The following is a 16527-nucleotide window of genomic DNA, read 5'->3' as shown; positions in this document are numbered from 1 at the left end:
CTTTTTAAATGGATATGCGAGAATGGAGAATAAAAATTATATAGCAACAAAACAAAACATCTTATGTATCTGTTTCTTTGTACATTGCACTCAACACTAGATGAAATGTGGATCTTAGCAAATGTATTAAAATATTAAACAAATAGTTTATAAAACGGATACAAATAGGGTCAGTAAAGAGCCTGTAAAGCGTAGAATCTATAAAATAAATATAATAAATTAATTAAAGCAAGAGAACTGCACTATATAATTAATAACTCACCGACGTCAGGGTCTCTAGAGAGGGCGAGAAAAAGGGTATTTGGATTTGAAGCTGTCGCTGAGCTCTCAAAATGATCAACAGCGTCATTTTCTGAACGCGGATACTATGTGCATACCAAGCACTATCGAACACATCTCGCGCCAATTCCGAACACTAAAATAAAACGGATTTTTTATTAGAGGAAGTAAGTACTTCTACACGTAACGCACCCCTTCCACGAAGAAGTTGCCGCCTAGACAATATAAAAAGATTTCTGCGCTCACGCAAATACAATACACGACATAGGCTAACGTCCCAACTAACGTCCCAGAGAACTGCGAAGTATAGATATTATGGTGGAGATATTATGGTGAACTGATTTTTTGGAAGGTACCAGCAATATCCCCAAGACACTTGCGCATATAATCAAGCTGGAGGTGACAAAGTGTCCCAAGGTAATCACAGCTAGGACGCGAGATAAAAGTGCCGTCAATTCTGCCAACTCGTTGTGCCGATCTATAAGCTGTTCCAGCTTCCTGACAACTTGTAACTCCTCCTGTAGAGTAGGTGGCGAGTCACTTTTCACGGCTAGTGTTTCACACACATCGTCGCGCAGCGATTTAATCAACACGCTTAAATAGATGCAGAAGCCCACAAATAAACCATCAGCACCCGCAAAACAACATACAGTAATGTTACCGTGCCATTGAACAAGGGTATAGGAAATGGGGTAGAGGGGGAGACGCAACATCGGTGCAGGTAGCCTGAAAAAAAGATAGGGTTACAGATATTTTGACCAATTGTCGTAGTCATACCTCATTAAGAAGGGCGTCTCATATATCCAGTCCAAGTCGTTTTGAAGCCGGTGCAAATTAACCCAAAGATTCCGTATCGAATATGACATACTAGTCCAGAATCCAAAGAAAAACACTATTGAGGCGAGCTGTGTGGCCAACGTGTAGTATTTCTTCTTATACTGAAGCTTTTTGGGCGATCCTTCCTGCTCACTGAGATGGCGAATGCGCTGAATTAGAAACTTGAAGTCGTCCATATACCACCAAAGGCAAACCATCTTCAAAAGCGACACAATACTCGAAGCAACCGGACACAGTGCGTCCAATGCAGTTGCAACATCTATCGACAAATAATGGATGCCGTAACTGGCCTCAGCATAGCAGCCATAGGCCAGAACGAAAAAATTGAAAAAGCTCCACAGACGAACAGACCAAGTTCGTTCGGTCTCCGGATAGAACCCGATCCACTTCCAGGAAAATTTGGGCACCAAAAAGTAATGCCGATCCACTGGATACGAGGAGGTTAAAAAGCTCAGCAACATGGTCAAGCTACGGTTGATGTTTTGTAGTAAGGCCCTACTTCCGTTTACGGCTTTTATAGGCCTACATTATTTGCAAAGTCAATGAGCAGCTGCAGCGAGTCACAAATATTGACAAATTACCAACAATTTTGCTAAATAATTAAATAAAATGGGCGAGGTATTTCTCTAGTTATTTCGGTATTCAGCTATACATATATTATTAAGTCTCCGATATATGGTTAAGTATAGTATTCGTTTCAATGCTCATTTTAGGCTCCAATACAATAATCAATAGGTGTGAGCTTAGCTGCGTTGTTTTGAGAGGAATGCACTGAAAATTGAAAGGGTATATTCCACTTTTCAGAGCTAACGACTTTAAACTTTAGTCATTCTTCTTATTCTCTGTTTAAAGACTAATTAATAGTAGTACGGACACAGTTAGGTTTATACTAAATAGATGAGTATAATATTTGTATGGCACAGTGAAGAAGTGCAAAAGAGACAACATCTTAACATTTAAGTTCTATTTCGAACAGTATGCGGAAATGTTCTTAAAGGCAAGGTCCTTAAAAAAGGAAAGTTTTTCATTAAATATCGTATGTTGCTGCTGTTTAGAAACAAAGATAAAGAAATAAATTGCACATCTACATATGTATATGCGGCAGTCTGTTTCAATCACAACATTTTAAATAAAAACACAGGCATAATAATCGGATGAAATACCACCCTAAGTTTTGTTGCAATGAAATTTTATTCAGTAATAACTGTATAGCATGTTCTAATAGGCTTAACCATTTAGCAGAGTTGAACCGTATTATACCTGCATTTAGATGTAATAACTAATACGAGCGTAGAAGATTATAAGTAGCTTTGAATTAAGATTTAAAATATTATGTTATAAAACAAGATAGAACGCTACAGTCGAGCAAGCCCGACAGTAAAATAGCCTGTACTCTCCACAAAAAGGAAAAATTAAAAAAAAAAAAAATAAATTAAAAAAAAATTAAATTATTAAAAAAATGAATGAATTAATTAATTAAAATTAATTAATTAAATTAGAATACATGTTTAAGTTCAGTTTTAACAGTATACATTTACATCACGTACCTATGCGTGTTGATGATGAAACTTGGCATACGGACTCATAGTCATTAACTGGAGGTATTTGCCAAATCTGAGTACAAAATTCTACAAATTACGGGAGTTATGAAAAAAAAACACGAATTGCGGGGGAGTGGGGGGGTGTATCAGAAAAAATAAACAAACTCGATCTGCCTAGGGCTTATAGGAACCTTGATACCAATTTTGGTTATCCTACCTCTTGTACTTACTGAGATCCTTGCGCTCATATAGACAGACGGACAGACAGACAGACGGACATATATCGACTCGTCTTGTCATCCTGATCAAAAATATATGTACTTTGTGGGGTATGCCACGCCTCTTTCTGCCTGTTACATACATTCGCACAAAACTAGTATAGCCTTTCACCCTTTGGGTACAGGCTATAAAAATAGCTACTATACGTCATCATTTTTTTACTGGCTAAGGGAACTTTCTTTGAAATATTTGTATGTACATGTGTGTACTTATGTACAATAAGAATTCATGTCACTAGTGTATGAATCTATTGAGTCTGAAGGGCAGTTTTCAACATAGTGGATTACAAGAATTAAAATTTGTAAATATCAACATTGACCTTATATTTATAGTACAAGAAAGTTTATGTACAAAAAATTTGTGATAAACTGCAGCTTTGAAATGGAACATCCAACATCAATTAATGACTTGGAACTGGAAGACCTTTTTTATCTGGATCTGGGTGCTTAAATGAATTTATTTCTTATAGTTTTAGATTAGAGACATTTATTTTAGGATAGAGACATTACATTTCGAATATATAAGAAAAGAAAATGCATATTTTCAACATAACGAATAGCTTGTGACAGTTTATACTAAGTTTTCTTGATATGTGAAATAAACATTTGTGATATATTGCCGCTTATTATGGAACATCCATGTTAGAAGTAGAAGATAATCCCCAGTTGGCAACGGTAGTGGAATGTTCTCAGGGTCGACGTTAAAGTCCTTAAGTAATATATCACCCTAAGTAATAATTAATATGTATTGTGAAGGATTATATAATATGATTACTATGTACTTACAGAATAGGGGCAAGTGTGGTTGACGTTTGAAAAGTTTCTTATAAGATCAAAACCTAGTTTGATAGCTGGATGGTTTCTCCGCTGAAAGAATTGACAAACATCGACAGTATAGTCAAAAAGCCATGGTTTATAGCCATTTGCTTTCTTTTGCACTGTTGCTCTTAATTGCATATTGTTAGTTGGATGAAGATAAGTTATATTTAAATTGAGAACAACTTTACCGCGGCTTATAGCTTTAAGACGGCAATTATTAATCGACACCGAGGATGTATTAAAGGACTCACACACGAAATTTGTCATTTTAAAGAAGGCTGCCTCCTGTAAATTAAAGCACATTGATTACTCCCGTGTTATACAAGTGTAAATTGTAATTAAATCAGTACAAGTTGAACCAGCAATAGCAGACATCCACAAAACGTTATAAATTTCCTCATTGTTGTACTTCAATTGGGAGCGGGTTTATTGTGCTAAATGTTTTATAAAACTCATGAATAGATTTCAGCCAGTCTAAACGATTTATGCATTAGTGCTAAGCGAGTTAAATGCAAAGTCGCACGGGGCCGACTGCTATATTCCCTGCACTCAGTTTGAAAAAACTTGTTGTACCCTCTATCCGAGAAAGTACCCTCTATCTTAGAAAGTATAAAATCAAAAAGTATGTCAAAATCAGAAGGAGCAGACATGTTAAAAATACAATATGTATAAAGTCGGCATAACTGGAAGAGTCAATATAGATATGTCCGACTGTCTACCTGTCCGTCTGGTGTTATATACACCTTTGTATTCCATACGTAAAGCATTCTTATTATAATGCTGTCATAAAATCGCTCGCTGGGAAAATAACTCATGGAATTAAAACTATTTTATGAGCACCTCATAATATTTATTACCATGTGATACGACAAATCGGAATTTAATTGAAAAGCAAATGTTTTGCTGCCACAATTGCATTTTGGAAACCAAACTGATTACTCCTGTTGAATTAAATTCTAATGATAATTAGTTTTGCCAGTAATAACACAAAATATTAGCAGCAATAACAGAAAAAAGATACAAATCAATAGAAATGTTCGCAATGTTGTTCTTTTGCGGATATAAGCATAAATATTTCAATGCACAATCTGAAATCCACAAGTTGAAATGATTAGCTCTAAAATATTTGTATGCGCAATGAATTGAAATCGTGTATAGACTGTGAACATATTTGGTATAAAAAGTTCTTTCAAAACAATATTCTCCTCAAGATAAATTAAACCACTGCATCTTATAATTTTAAAAGTTTTTAAATTCAAAAAATTAAATGAAATAATTTATGTTGCTTACAGACTAGGAAATTCTTTATACAAAGTATTCTCTACCGTTTCCGAAATCCGTGTCTACTGCCTTTTTATCTTCCAAACATATGTAAATAATGAGGTTTATTTGTTTTATTTATTATTGTGGTTTATTTATTTTATCGACAAACAAAGCTGTCGCTGTGAAAAAAATCAAAACATAACAGAACTTTTACTAGATAAAACTAAAGAAAAACAAAGCCTATAGAAATAACAAGAATATCTAATAACGAATCCGACTCGGTGGGGGAATTTTATTTGCCAAACGGCCAGCTATGTCCCGATTCACAGCAGAGTGTAGTCAGAGACGTTATTAGACCTAACAAAAAATGAGAAAAATATTAATAAAACATAAAGGAAAAGTATGATTAAATTAAAATAACAAATTAAAATTGAAATACTTAAATAATAAAACAGAAAAATGGTAAACGTCCTTTTTATAATTCAACTCGGATGCTCCGATATTTATTTCATGGCAATAGTAGCAGTTAATAAAGAAGACCTTTGTTAAATGAATATTAGACTTAAACAGAATATAGAATAAAACACATCTACAATTTATTAAAGACTTTTTGAGTATATAAGTATATTGTAATTCGGAATGCCTTTGCAAAAGGGCGTTGTTGTATTTTCACCGCCAATGTATAATTAATACCATTAGATAGAAGCGTTAAAAATAGTGATTTAAGTATAACACAAAATATCTTTTTAAAATGAAGTCAGGCTCGAAAACAATAATAATTAATATGCTTGTGAATGCCTGAGTAATTGGCAATAACTTTAAATTGTTGGCCAACATTAGCGCTCAAAATTGAAAATCTAAACGAAATTCATCAATGAAGCACAGACAGAGACTATGCGATGTATACGAGTGTGTGGATATGTGTACATATACGAGTATATATAGTATATATGTAGTCTGCCTGACTAACTGACCCCTGAGCCGGCGAGTCCAGTTAGAAGTGCTCAATTAATTAAGCAAAAGCCGCACGGCGACAAAACAAGAGCCCCGGGCTGGCCGACGAACGTCACATGGGCCGCCATTATTACAGCTGGAAATGCCGAGGCAGCGCTGAATGAAAAACTTGGAGTAGAGTGGTTGTATGGCAATGCTAGTTCCGTCGGTCGGACGAGCCGTCGGCTTTTTTTGCGCTTGACAAATGATTGGCAACTGTGTGGCCAGTGCAGTGGCCGCGTCTCAGGCAGCAGAAGGCAAAAACTCATCAATTAAAAGTGCTAATGGCTATCATAATGATATGTTAATATCACTCGTAGCTATGGCTATTCTGCTTTTGCTCAGTTTTTTCATTTCGCGCTGAACTAACTGCGTTTTAGTTCAGTTAACCCGCCGAAAAAAAGGTAACACGAAAGCCAAAATGCTTTCGGTGCTGCTAGGAACAACAAGCGGAACTCTAATCATAAGAAGCCGCAAGAATGTTGCATGATTAATTATGCTTTGGCGACTTTTTGGCGGTTCTGCAAAAACCCGAGAAACCCTGAAACATTGAAAACATCTTGTGCTACATAGTTCATTAGCGCATTTCTTTATTTGAAAACTAAAAACGAAAAACCAAAAATCGTCCGGCAGGTTGCGATATATGTCATGTTAATTAAGTTTTGTGGCACGACCGTTGAAATAATGTGCAGTTCTTGGCATAGAAAGTGACTGACAGCTTAGCAAAATTCTAACGAATGCGACAGGTGTGCTTGGTATGTATGACCTTTAAAAGAACTTTGCCATACACCGAAACATTTTTAGTAAACAAATAAACAAGCTGCGATGCTTATAATTGAAAGGCAACATGTGTATATAGCTAACAAGTCTATATTATTATTGCATTTATTTAAATTGCTTGACTGGATGGCAAGAAATGTCGGTATTATTTAAATGGATTGGAAATTGATTGAAGATTTATAAATTTTAGCGGTTTATTGAGCCTGAATTTCCAATTCAATTTATAGTTTATAAAAATGTATTTACAAAGAAAAGATGATTTTTAGCATTTGCTAAGAGCTTATTATTCATTTAAGTTTTGTAAAGAATAATGTCAAAAATTGACTTTTTTATAAGCAGAGCTCACTGAAAGGTCAATCAAATAGACACATATCCAGTCTTTTATGACCTCCGTTTGGTGGGGATTCTGGGTTCTCTGAATGCGTCTTTTCCCAAAGAGGTGATGTGGCTGTCTTCTGACCCATAAGTCGCTAGTACTCGTATATCTCTACAAATCAACAACTATTGACGAACTGGGGAAAAGACATAATTCAAACCATTACAATGCATGAATCATTCAAAAGTGAAGTGGGATCGAGTCCGAAATCGTAGCGATTTTTGAGTGAATTACTTATTTAATCACATTCTTGTAAAGCAAGCTCTTTGTGTCTAAAGGAAGTAGGAGCCATAAACTTAATATCTGTGGGTACCAGTTTAGTTGGTTTTGGCTCAAGCTCGAACTCAAAAATTAAATTAATTTTTTAAATGGGGCACAGGAATTGATTCGTTCGTTTTGCGTTTGAAATCTTATAGATTTGAGCGGCTTATTGAGTCCAAATTTCCGACTCAATTTATAGTTTATAAAAATGTACAAAGCAAACTTTTTCGCGCGAATGTTGATGTCCAAGAATTGCAAATAAATGAAGTTCGGATTTTAGCATTTAATTATTTTTGTTAAAAAAAAGTGAAAAATTGATAAAATCATAAGCCGAGATTATCGAATGAAATCAAATTCTTTAATTCTACGAGTAGGCTCCTGCACTTATGACGTTTTCGCTGTTAGCAGGGAATACCCCGAAAAGTAAAACTGAAAGCAACAATTTGATTTATAGTTTCCATCAAATTCATGAATATGCACATATGTTTTTGAATGCCTCGGGCGCTATATATTTTGATTTATGATTGAGAACCACATCCAAATACTGACTGATACGAATATCGATACAGATACGGTATGGCGCAAATAATAAATATGCAAAAGGCCAGCTGGGTCGACTGACAGGCCAATAGCCAATAAATAAGTCAAATCCAAAGGGCCAGCACCGATCGAACAACAACAAGACCCTACCTCCATACTGCATTTTTCACAATTTTCAGATTGATACGTGTTGGAATTCGCGTGCTAGCGCGTGTGCGAATATCTTTGAGTATAGCCGGGACATGGACATGTGATATATGCGTCTGCAGATCGCTGGTTGGTTGCCTGCTTGGCTGGCTGGCTGGCTGACTGACTGACTGACTGAACTGGACGGGACTGTCGACCTGAGGATGTTGTGCGTAATCCAAGCCTAATAATTGGTTTGCTGGTGGGGCCTCACGTTGCCAAGGGTTAAGAATTATTGTTGAACTTTGGCGGATGTAGTGCATCGTCTGCGCTCGCAGCCCATCAATCGTTGTTGCCTAATGATAGGTCAGACATAAAGAAATGTTTAGATACTTGGACTTTTGTGTCCAATTTAATTATTGTGAGCCTTTAGAGCAGAATAAAATTTATGCATCCTTGTTTCTTTCTGCTTTCGTTTATTCTTTTTAATTCGGAGTATTACTTATTCGGCCTTTTTCCTTTTGTGTGTTTGTTGGGGAAGCTACACTTTTGACAACGGCCGCCATTTGGCAACACCATTACCACCAACTGCAACACCCACAAGAATAACAACAACAACTGGCCATTGCGTGCCAGAAACCCATCAGAACAATATGGCCAGAAATTGCAGCCAATTGTAATGCAAAGTTCTGTTCCGCAAACTTCAGCGCCAACGCGCCCCTTCGGCTGTTGCCAATATTCTAATTTAACTTTTTGTGTGGCTTGATATTTGGCCAAAAGTTGTTTTGATTGTGCGGTTAGAGGGGGGGAGCATGGGTTGCCTTTGGATTGCTGGCGTTTAACAAGTTTGGAAAATTTGCGTTTCCGGCATTTGTAAATTTACAATTCGCGCCTTCCATTTTGACAGAGATGCATACCAGTTGGTTGTGGCTCTACGAGTATGGATGTGTGGGTGTTGGCGTGTCTGCGGTCGACTGACTGACTGACTGGCTGTTTGGCTAACTAGTGGCCCGGCCAGCCCCCTATATAAACGTCTTTGCGCGCCTGCTTGACTTTCCAACCCCCGCCCCCCAATTTTTTTATGCTTGTTTGCAAATGTTTATGGTTTTTCGCGTTGCTGAGTTAACTTCCTTTTAACATGCAACTGCTCATGTCTGTATGCCTGTGTGCCTATGTGCCTGTATGCCTGTTGTGTGCCAAAGTTTCGCCAACCAAATTGCATGCGTTAGTGACCCCCTTGAGGCTGGTCGGAACGGAAATGCTGACAGCTCATGGCATTGAGGCTGAGGCTATACTAGGCTACTACCTCTACCGATTACACACAGCAACCCCAACAAGATCAACAGCTTTTTGCTTTTTTTTTGTTTTTTGTTTTTTTTTTTGTTTTTTGTAGATATTGGTTGCGGCTCCCATATAAATCATAAACACAAAGTACGCTGCAATTGAACGAAAACAAAACGAAACGTCAAATTAAAATGCAAATTTAATTGATGTATCGGGCAACTAGTTTCTGAGCACACACACACACACATCAATATGGGGGCTTAGACAGCAGGCGAGCAGCGAACAGCGAGCAGCCAGTCAGGCCAGAGACTGATCATTAGATGTAAAAAAGCTAAGTAAAGTGCACTAAAAATGCAGCGGAAATTATATGAAAGCGAGTGCCGAGGCCTAATGCCACTTGGCAAGTTTGCCGGCAACCGCAACTCGCTCCCTGTTGCCTGTAGTTTGCAATTTGAAACGCTGCTAATTACACGCATTTTGCATTTGGCCAAAGGAGTGTCGAGTGCTCGCGCCCATACCCATGCCCCTGTCTCTGTCCATGTCCATGCCTATGTCAGTGCTGGCTAACATGGCGCAGGATACACGTATTAAGTAATGTTGTAGTAGCTGGCCGTCTATTAGATATTGACGCACAGCTTGCTCCAGCAGCGGGATGCTTCACAACTGCGATTACAACAGCAACGGCAACAGCTGCAACTGAAACTTCAGCTGCAAACAACTGTAAACGGCCTGAGAAAATTATCATTACTCCGAGTTTCCCATTAAACAGTTGCAGTTGTTGGATGGGCTTAAATCGTAACATTACAAGATGAATCACAAATATTTCAATTAAAATATGAGATACTTTCATCTTTTAGGCTTCACAGATAATAACAGCTACACTGACAACAAAGTTCCATAGTACGGATGAATATTTTCATATTAAATTTAATGTTCACCTATTTCATATTCAAATCAAATATAAACATCGTAAATTTTACTAAAAACATATTCAATTAGTTAATTTAATATGAATAATATTCAAAACAAACTGTAAAACTTTGTTATTAAAGTGTGTCATATTCAATTTAATGTTGAACCATATTAAATATTAATATGCACACACTTCAAAAAACAAATAGTTAAATTTACTATATTCCATAGTAAATTATAATATTTTTCTAAACTTTAATTTGAAGTTTTTTGTAGTCGATTTAAATGTACTAGAAATATATTAAATTTCAATTGACTAGAATTCTCAAGTCGGTTTTCAGCGATCGTGTGGTATAAATACAAAGGGTGTCAAGTAAGTGTTATCCAATCAGCTGTTTCTCACTTATAATATTAATCCAAACTATATCCGTACTAAGAGGCATAAAAAAACATCAAAAAAATTAATTCATGGATAACAAACGAACTTTAAAATTACTTTCTGCTAAAAATTGTGGTTCTACTTGTATAGAAAAAAACAAATATTTATATAGAAATAAAATATGCATCATGGAAATGTCAATATTGAAAAGAGTTTAAAAAAACCAGTAGCGTTGACCAAAAAGTGGAAAAAATATTTTGTAATTATAAAAAATAAACCTTTGGCGTGAATCAAACCCACGTTTCCACGTCATCACTTGTGATTTAATATTGTCACACTTTAAATTTAATATTTTAGTATTAAATTTTTAAATTTAAGTGTGCACACTTCATTTTTACTAAAACACACGATTGTGCAAAATCGATGGTAAAAATAGTTAAATCTACGTTTAAATATTGAAATTTCCGTGCTTTTTTTTTATCAGTGTAGGAGTACAGTGAAATATTTTTCAGCTACAAACGACTACTAGTGATAACAGTTAGACATCTTTATTAATAAGCGCGCTTTCATTTTGGAATACTTTTCACAACAACTCTCAACTAACAGTTAGATCTAAACAAAAAGTTTAACTGTCTGTTGATGAAAGTAGTAAGTTGTAGGCTTTCATTGTAGCTTTAAGTAAAAATATTCTTAAGAAAGGTAAATTCTAAGTTCATCATTTACACTCGCGCTCATAAAACAAGTCACCTTTATTTTGCAAAAAAAAAAAATTATAATAATATTAAAAAAAATATTAATATTAAATAAATTAATATAAATTATTGAAGTGACTTTAAAGATTTTTCAGTTTTGCAAATTACATTATTATTGTAAAATTTACCAAAAATACATTTTCTTATGATAGAATATTTCAAATCATTTCATTTATTCACAAAAATTGGCTCATAAATTGGTGTGTATCTATAATTAGTTAATAATAAAGAGTACAGGTTATAAAACCTTATCCTGTCTTAAAACCTAACCTTAATTATATATAAAGTGTGTTTTTATAGTTTATGAGTGAACGGTTAGTTTCTAATATGTAACAAAAGCGGGGGAAAAATTTAATCAAAAACCCATGAATATATGATAGAATATTATCGTAAAAAGCAAAAAAAACACATTTTATATTTAAATTGTAATTATTTCTTGTCTCTCATTTTCAGTTTCCGCGTATTTTGCAACATACTCACTATGCTAGTTGGAAGCTTACCAGTAAGCTAGGAGCCAAGACAAAACAAGTAGTAAGTCATTATCAATAAAACTATATCAAACTATTAAAATACAAAGGATAATAATAGCTTATTATTGGAATTCAAATATATTGCCTTGTTCATCAAACATTCTGCAAATATAAGCATTATCTGTAGAGAAACGTAAGATCCCATCTGGAGTCCATCGGTTAGGGCTTTCGTGCTGCTTCTTTCAAGTCAATTTTATAGCAAAAGTGCCTTTCAATGTCACGCGAGGCAAAAGTCAAAAGACAACAAGAAAAATTGTAACTAGAGAAAAAAATGAAGAAAAAAAGATGAAAAATAAACAGAAGAAACAACAATAATTTTTTAAAGCAACTTGATCGATGCGCAGTCAATGCAAAGGCAAAAGGTTTCTTGCATGCAACTGACACACACACCCACAGATACACACAGGCACACATACACATTAAGATGTGTTGTATGTTCTTGAAAATTTTAAATTGGCTTTTGCTGCGACTGCTGTCGCTTTGCATGCAAGCCATTTGCCGTTGTTGTTGTTGTTGCTGTTGCCGTTTGTGCAGCGGCTGCTGCAAGTTTCATGCGATGCCTTTTCTCTTTGTTTTTTGCAGCTGCAACAGTCGAAACCAAAATGGCGTCGTTGCCAAGAAACAGCATGGACCCGGCCATAGTTGTCTGCTTATTTTTCATCTTATTTTTGGAGTGTTATTGCTGTTGTTGTTGTTGCTGTGTTGTGCTGTTGTGGTTGTTGGTGGCGTTGGTGTGCTTTATCGTCTGCTGGAAATCTGCGCACGTTTTGCGCCAACGTTGGGCCACGTTATTAGGCGCGCCGGGCAAGATATTGCCAGAAACAGATACAGAGTCGCTGCCTTTGTTGGCTCTGTCGCTCTGGGCCCTTGAAGCTATCGCCATAGCACTGTCTTGTTGGCCATAAGCAAATGGCCGCACACTGGTACAAAATTTCACTTCAAACTCTTTCCTTAGTATACTTATATTTATTTTTCATAGATTTAGTAAATTAAAAATGTGTGCTACATATTGCATTGTCCAAGATCTGAGCGTCGGAATAGCAGACTTAAAATGATTTTTATTTGGTAATTTAATTTTGCAATTTATCAAACAAAGCTTTTCATAAAAATTTTCTCATTTCAATGGTTTTTCCATTCAATCGGCTTAGGAGTAATTAAAATACATGTGGGACGGAATGGTGTACCGAAGCTTGAATAACATACATATAAATAAATCATTTATTTACAAACAACAACGATTTGTCACAACTATTTCATATATAAATCTTGTTCAAATTACATCTAACTTTCTTCTAGTCTTTATTTTTTATGTATACAACATAAAAACTGTTTTTTTTTAAATAAGTTCTGCATTTTCCTAAATTGCGATAAATAAGGACATTATCGCTAGCAACGCCATGGTTGGCTAAATTTTCTATCATGCTGCCCATGTGTTCCATAATTTGCATTCGAAATCAAACTTCTATTTCTATTTTTTTTGGGTGTATAATTCTTCCCGCTGTTCAACTTTTTATATTTCTCCATTTTGTTCAATTAAGTGCCCGTACTCTTAACATTAAGATATCTTTCTCTCACTTGTACATAAACGTACAATATTATAAGTACGGTGAATATATTGATATTGAAAAATTATTCTTGTATAAAAGGGGATTACAAATGCAACAGCTTACCGATTTTTAAGTTTTAAAAACAAATTATTTTCATGTGCCAACCAAACTGAGAGTAGTAACTAAAACCAAAACTCTTTCTACAAATAATTGAGTATCATACCACTGTAGACTTGAGAGCTTCGGCAGCATGGCTGCATTGCAGTTATTTTTTGTTTTTGTTCTTTTTTTTATTCACAAGAAATCTTCAACGTCAGTTGCATGTTGGCCCCGCACGGCGCGCACGGTCGTAGCTGTCAGCCACTTGGCAGCATGTTTGTTAACATATTGTATTTTGAAGGCGTGGGAGCTTCACTGCAGCCAAAGAAGCGGCGGCAGCAGCGGAGGAAGTACAAACGGAGAAACAGCAAAAAAAAAGATACATATATAAGAAACGATACAAAAAAGAAGAAACTTTTAAGTGCAGCCTTTTGGCTGCTTTGTTGCTGTAAACGCCATTTTCCCTTGACTTGGTTGTTGTTGGCGTTTTTGGTTTTTTATTTTTGTTTTTGCTTTGCCGTGGCTCACTGACACTTGGATTCTCTGACCGCCTCTTGGCCAACTCTGCATCTCGTGTTGTCTATGTCTAAGCTCGTATTGCCGGCCATGTTATTTGTCAACGCATGACAATTTTATTGGCTTTTGGCGCAGTCGTGGCCGCTGCCCTTGCCAGCCCGTACGATTGATGGACGTTTTGCGGTTTACAGCTGCGCACACGAGTCCGAGTCCGTGCCCGAGTCGGGACGCGATGCGATGCGACGCAGACACTTTAATTTCGTGCGGACCCACTTGAAGGGGCCTGCGTGCGCATTGCTAGAAAGAATGCTGCTTTAAGTCCTCGCAATGCCTTACAGTGTGCTATTTCGACCAACTAGTTGGACAAAAAATGCATGTACTTATGTGTAGCACTGCACGGTGCTTCTTTCTTCCATTGCCATTGGTATTTTTATTTTATTTATTTATGTCAACAAACATTGATTGTCGACATAGGAGGAACCTATATAAAAATTATCTTATAAGCTAGAAAAGCCTAAGAAGGAGAAATCTAATCAAATTACAATAATGTCGAATTAACGCCTCCGACCGGTTCTGCAGTGCCTTTAATAAATGACACTCCTTCCATTTGGTTCCTTTTAAATCTTGTCGTTTATCTGGGATCCACTAAATCCACCAAAAAGATGTCGAAAAATATCAACTGTGGGGGAAGTACTGATTGAAAGAGATAGAATATCATTAAAAGATGAACATTCTTAAACTTAAACTCGAAGAACAACACATCTTTACACCTTTCAGTGAAAAATATAGAAATTAAACAACTATTCAACTAAACAATCTAAAACTAAATGGTATACTTCGTTTACTTAATGGAAGAGGCACAAAACGTAGCCAAAAGCTTAAAAACAAAATCAATCAAATTGTCTATTTAGATGAATCAAAGTCGAGGCCAGTTTCTTCATCTCTTCATAAACGAAAATGCTTCTTAATGTCATTTTAAATAGATTTTTAAACTAATTAACGTTATTTTGTTGATTTTTGTCAATTTCGGTTCCTACCTATAAGGCTTCAGATCTATGACAATAGTTATAATACACGATTTTATAGACTGTGCCAACTCTAATTGCTGTCAAATAAAACATTAGATTACATATAAAATAAAGGTATTCAAATCGGACAGATTATGTAATTAAAGTATATTTTTAGATTAATATCTGATATTTTGCATGAGCTTTAATAACCAGAATCTATTGAGAAATTATTAAAGGTAAAGTGAAAGGTTTATTACAGCATTGCTTTATAAATTATGATTTGGATGCGTTAAAATTGTTATTGCATGTCTGAGCATCGAATTAGGCTTACTTGTTAAGCTCCTGTTAGTATGTACATCATACGAGTATATGTTTGATATAAAGCACAGCTTTTTTTTCCAAACGAAAGTATATGTATATTTTTAATAAAAATAATAATAAAAAAAATAATTAAATTGCAACAAAATTGATTCTTTGTTTCTAAATGCATGTTATCCATCTTTTCCTTGTCTGTTTTTCCTTTAAAATTTAATAATATATTTAAGCTGCACTATACGCTTACAATTCTGTACATATTCATATCTCAAATGAAAAGATATGGTTCTAAACTCTGATATTTTTATAAGTATTAAGCCAGCTTTATGCAATTTTCAAAAATTTTTGTTTTGGCAAATAAAGCAAATTTATTAATAAATGTGTTAGGTGCCGCAATATGTTAAAATGTACTGTAAATGATAAATTTATCTTAAAAGATAAGAAAGAAGTACCTCCACCCGGTGGGGGAAAAATTGATTGCCAGTTCGGCAAGCTATGCCTCGACCCACAATGTGGCCGAAGATTCCCCGAGATTAGAGAAATGAGGAGAAAGAGTTCTGTGAAGAGTAAGTGAAGAGAAATATCTTAATTTGAATTTAAAACCTGAAAAAGATTAATCGAAGCATAGTCAGCTGAAGATCGAGAGAAGAGCAATTAAAAATAATTCCTTGTTGTCTGAAAGGAGTAGGAATTGAAGAAGACCTAGGAGAAGACCCAATGTTCGGTTGTAATCCAGGCTTCCACAAAGGACTGCAAAGAGTAAGAATTGCTGCTGGACTAACTCAATATATTCCTCTTTTTAAACTACCGGAGCCAAATGCATGAGCAAGAGTCAACCACAGGACCTACTATAGGAGTTTATTTGTAAAAATAGTTTTGTGTCCTATGTTTGTTATCGAACACAGTTTTATGGTTGGAATATGACAAAGTGAAGATAATTTTTTATGAACTTGGATGGGCAAGATCTGACACTGTGCCCTGATGGCGGAGAGGCCATTTAAAGCTAGCACGAATTATTGTGTACTAGTAAATCACATCACGAGCGTGCCCATCGATATGGGTAGTGGATCGGCGGCTGCGTTGCTGCGTC

At 35.6% G+C, this 16527-nt stretch overlaps 1 protein-coding gene across 1 annotated transcript; it reads right to left on the bottom strand.

Moving 5' to 3' along the window:
• Positions 1-147: 147 nt before the first annotated feature.
• On the bottom strand, positions 148-1577 carry LOC115634302 (odorant receptor 24a-like). Its single transcript, XM_030531955.1, has 5 exons — positions 1057-1577; positions 636-1005; positions 472-576; positions 263-415; positions 148-198 (listed from the first exon to the last, which is right to left on the bottom strand). The coding sequence occupies exons 1-5, from the start codon at positions 1575-1577 to the stop codon at positions 148-150; spliced, it is 1200 nt and encodes a 399-aa protein (XP_030387815.1).
• Positions 1578-16527: the final 14950 nt, after the last annotated feature.

The sequence above is a fragment of the Scaptodrosophila lebanonensis genome, unplaced genomic scaffold (genome assembly GCF_003285725.1).
Source record: "Scaptodrosophila lebanonensis strain 11010-0011.00,11010-0021.00 unplaced genomic scaffold, SlebRS2 tig00000001-arrow-pilon, whole genome shotgun sequence".
NCBI lineage: Eukaryota > Metazoa > Arthropoda > Insecta > Diptera > Drosophilidae > Scaptodrosophila > Scaptodrosophila lebanonensis.
Note: the sequence above shows the minus strand (reverse complement) of the source record. Positions and strands in the feature narration are given on the sequence as shown.

Bases quoted from the DNA above. Each gene is read 5' to 3' on its own strand.
- LOC115634302 (XM_030531955.1), bottom strand. From the start codon at position 1,577: ATGTTGCTGAGCTTTTTAACCTCCTCGTATCCAGTGGATCGGCATTAC. The intron at 416-471 runs GTGCGTTACGTG...GTTTTATTTTAG, and splicing joins GCAACTTCTTCGTGGAAGGG to TGTTCGGAATTGGCGCGAGA. The intron at 199-262 runs GTGAGTTATTAA...TTTATTTTATAG, and splicing joins CTCTAGAGACCCTGACGTCG to ATTCTACGCTTTACAGGCTC.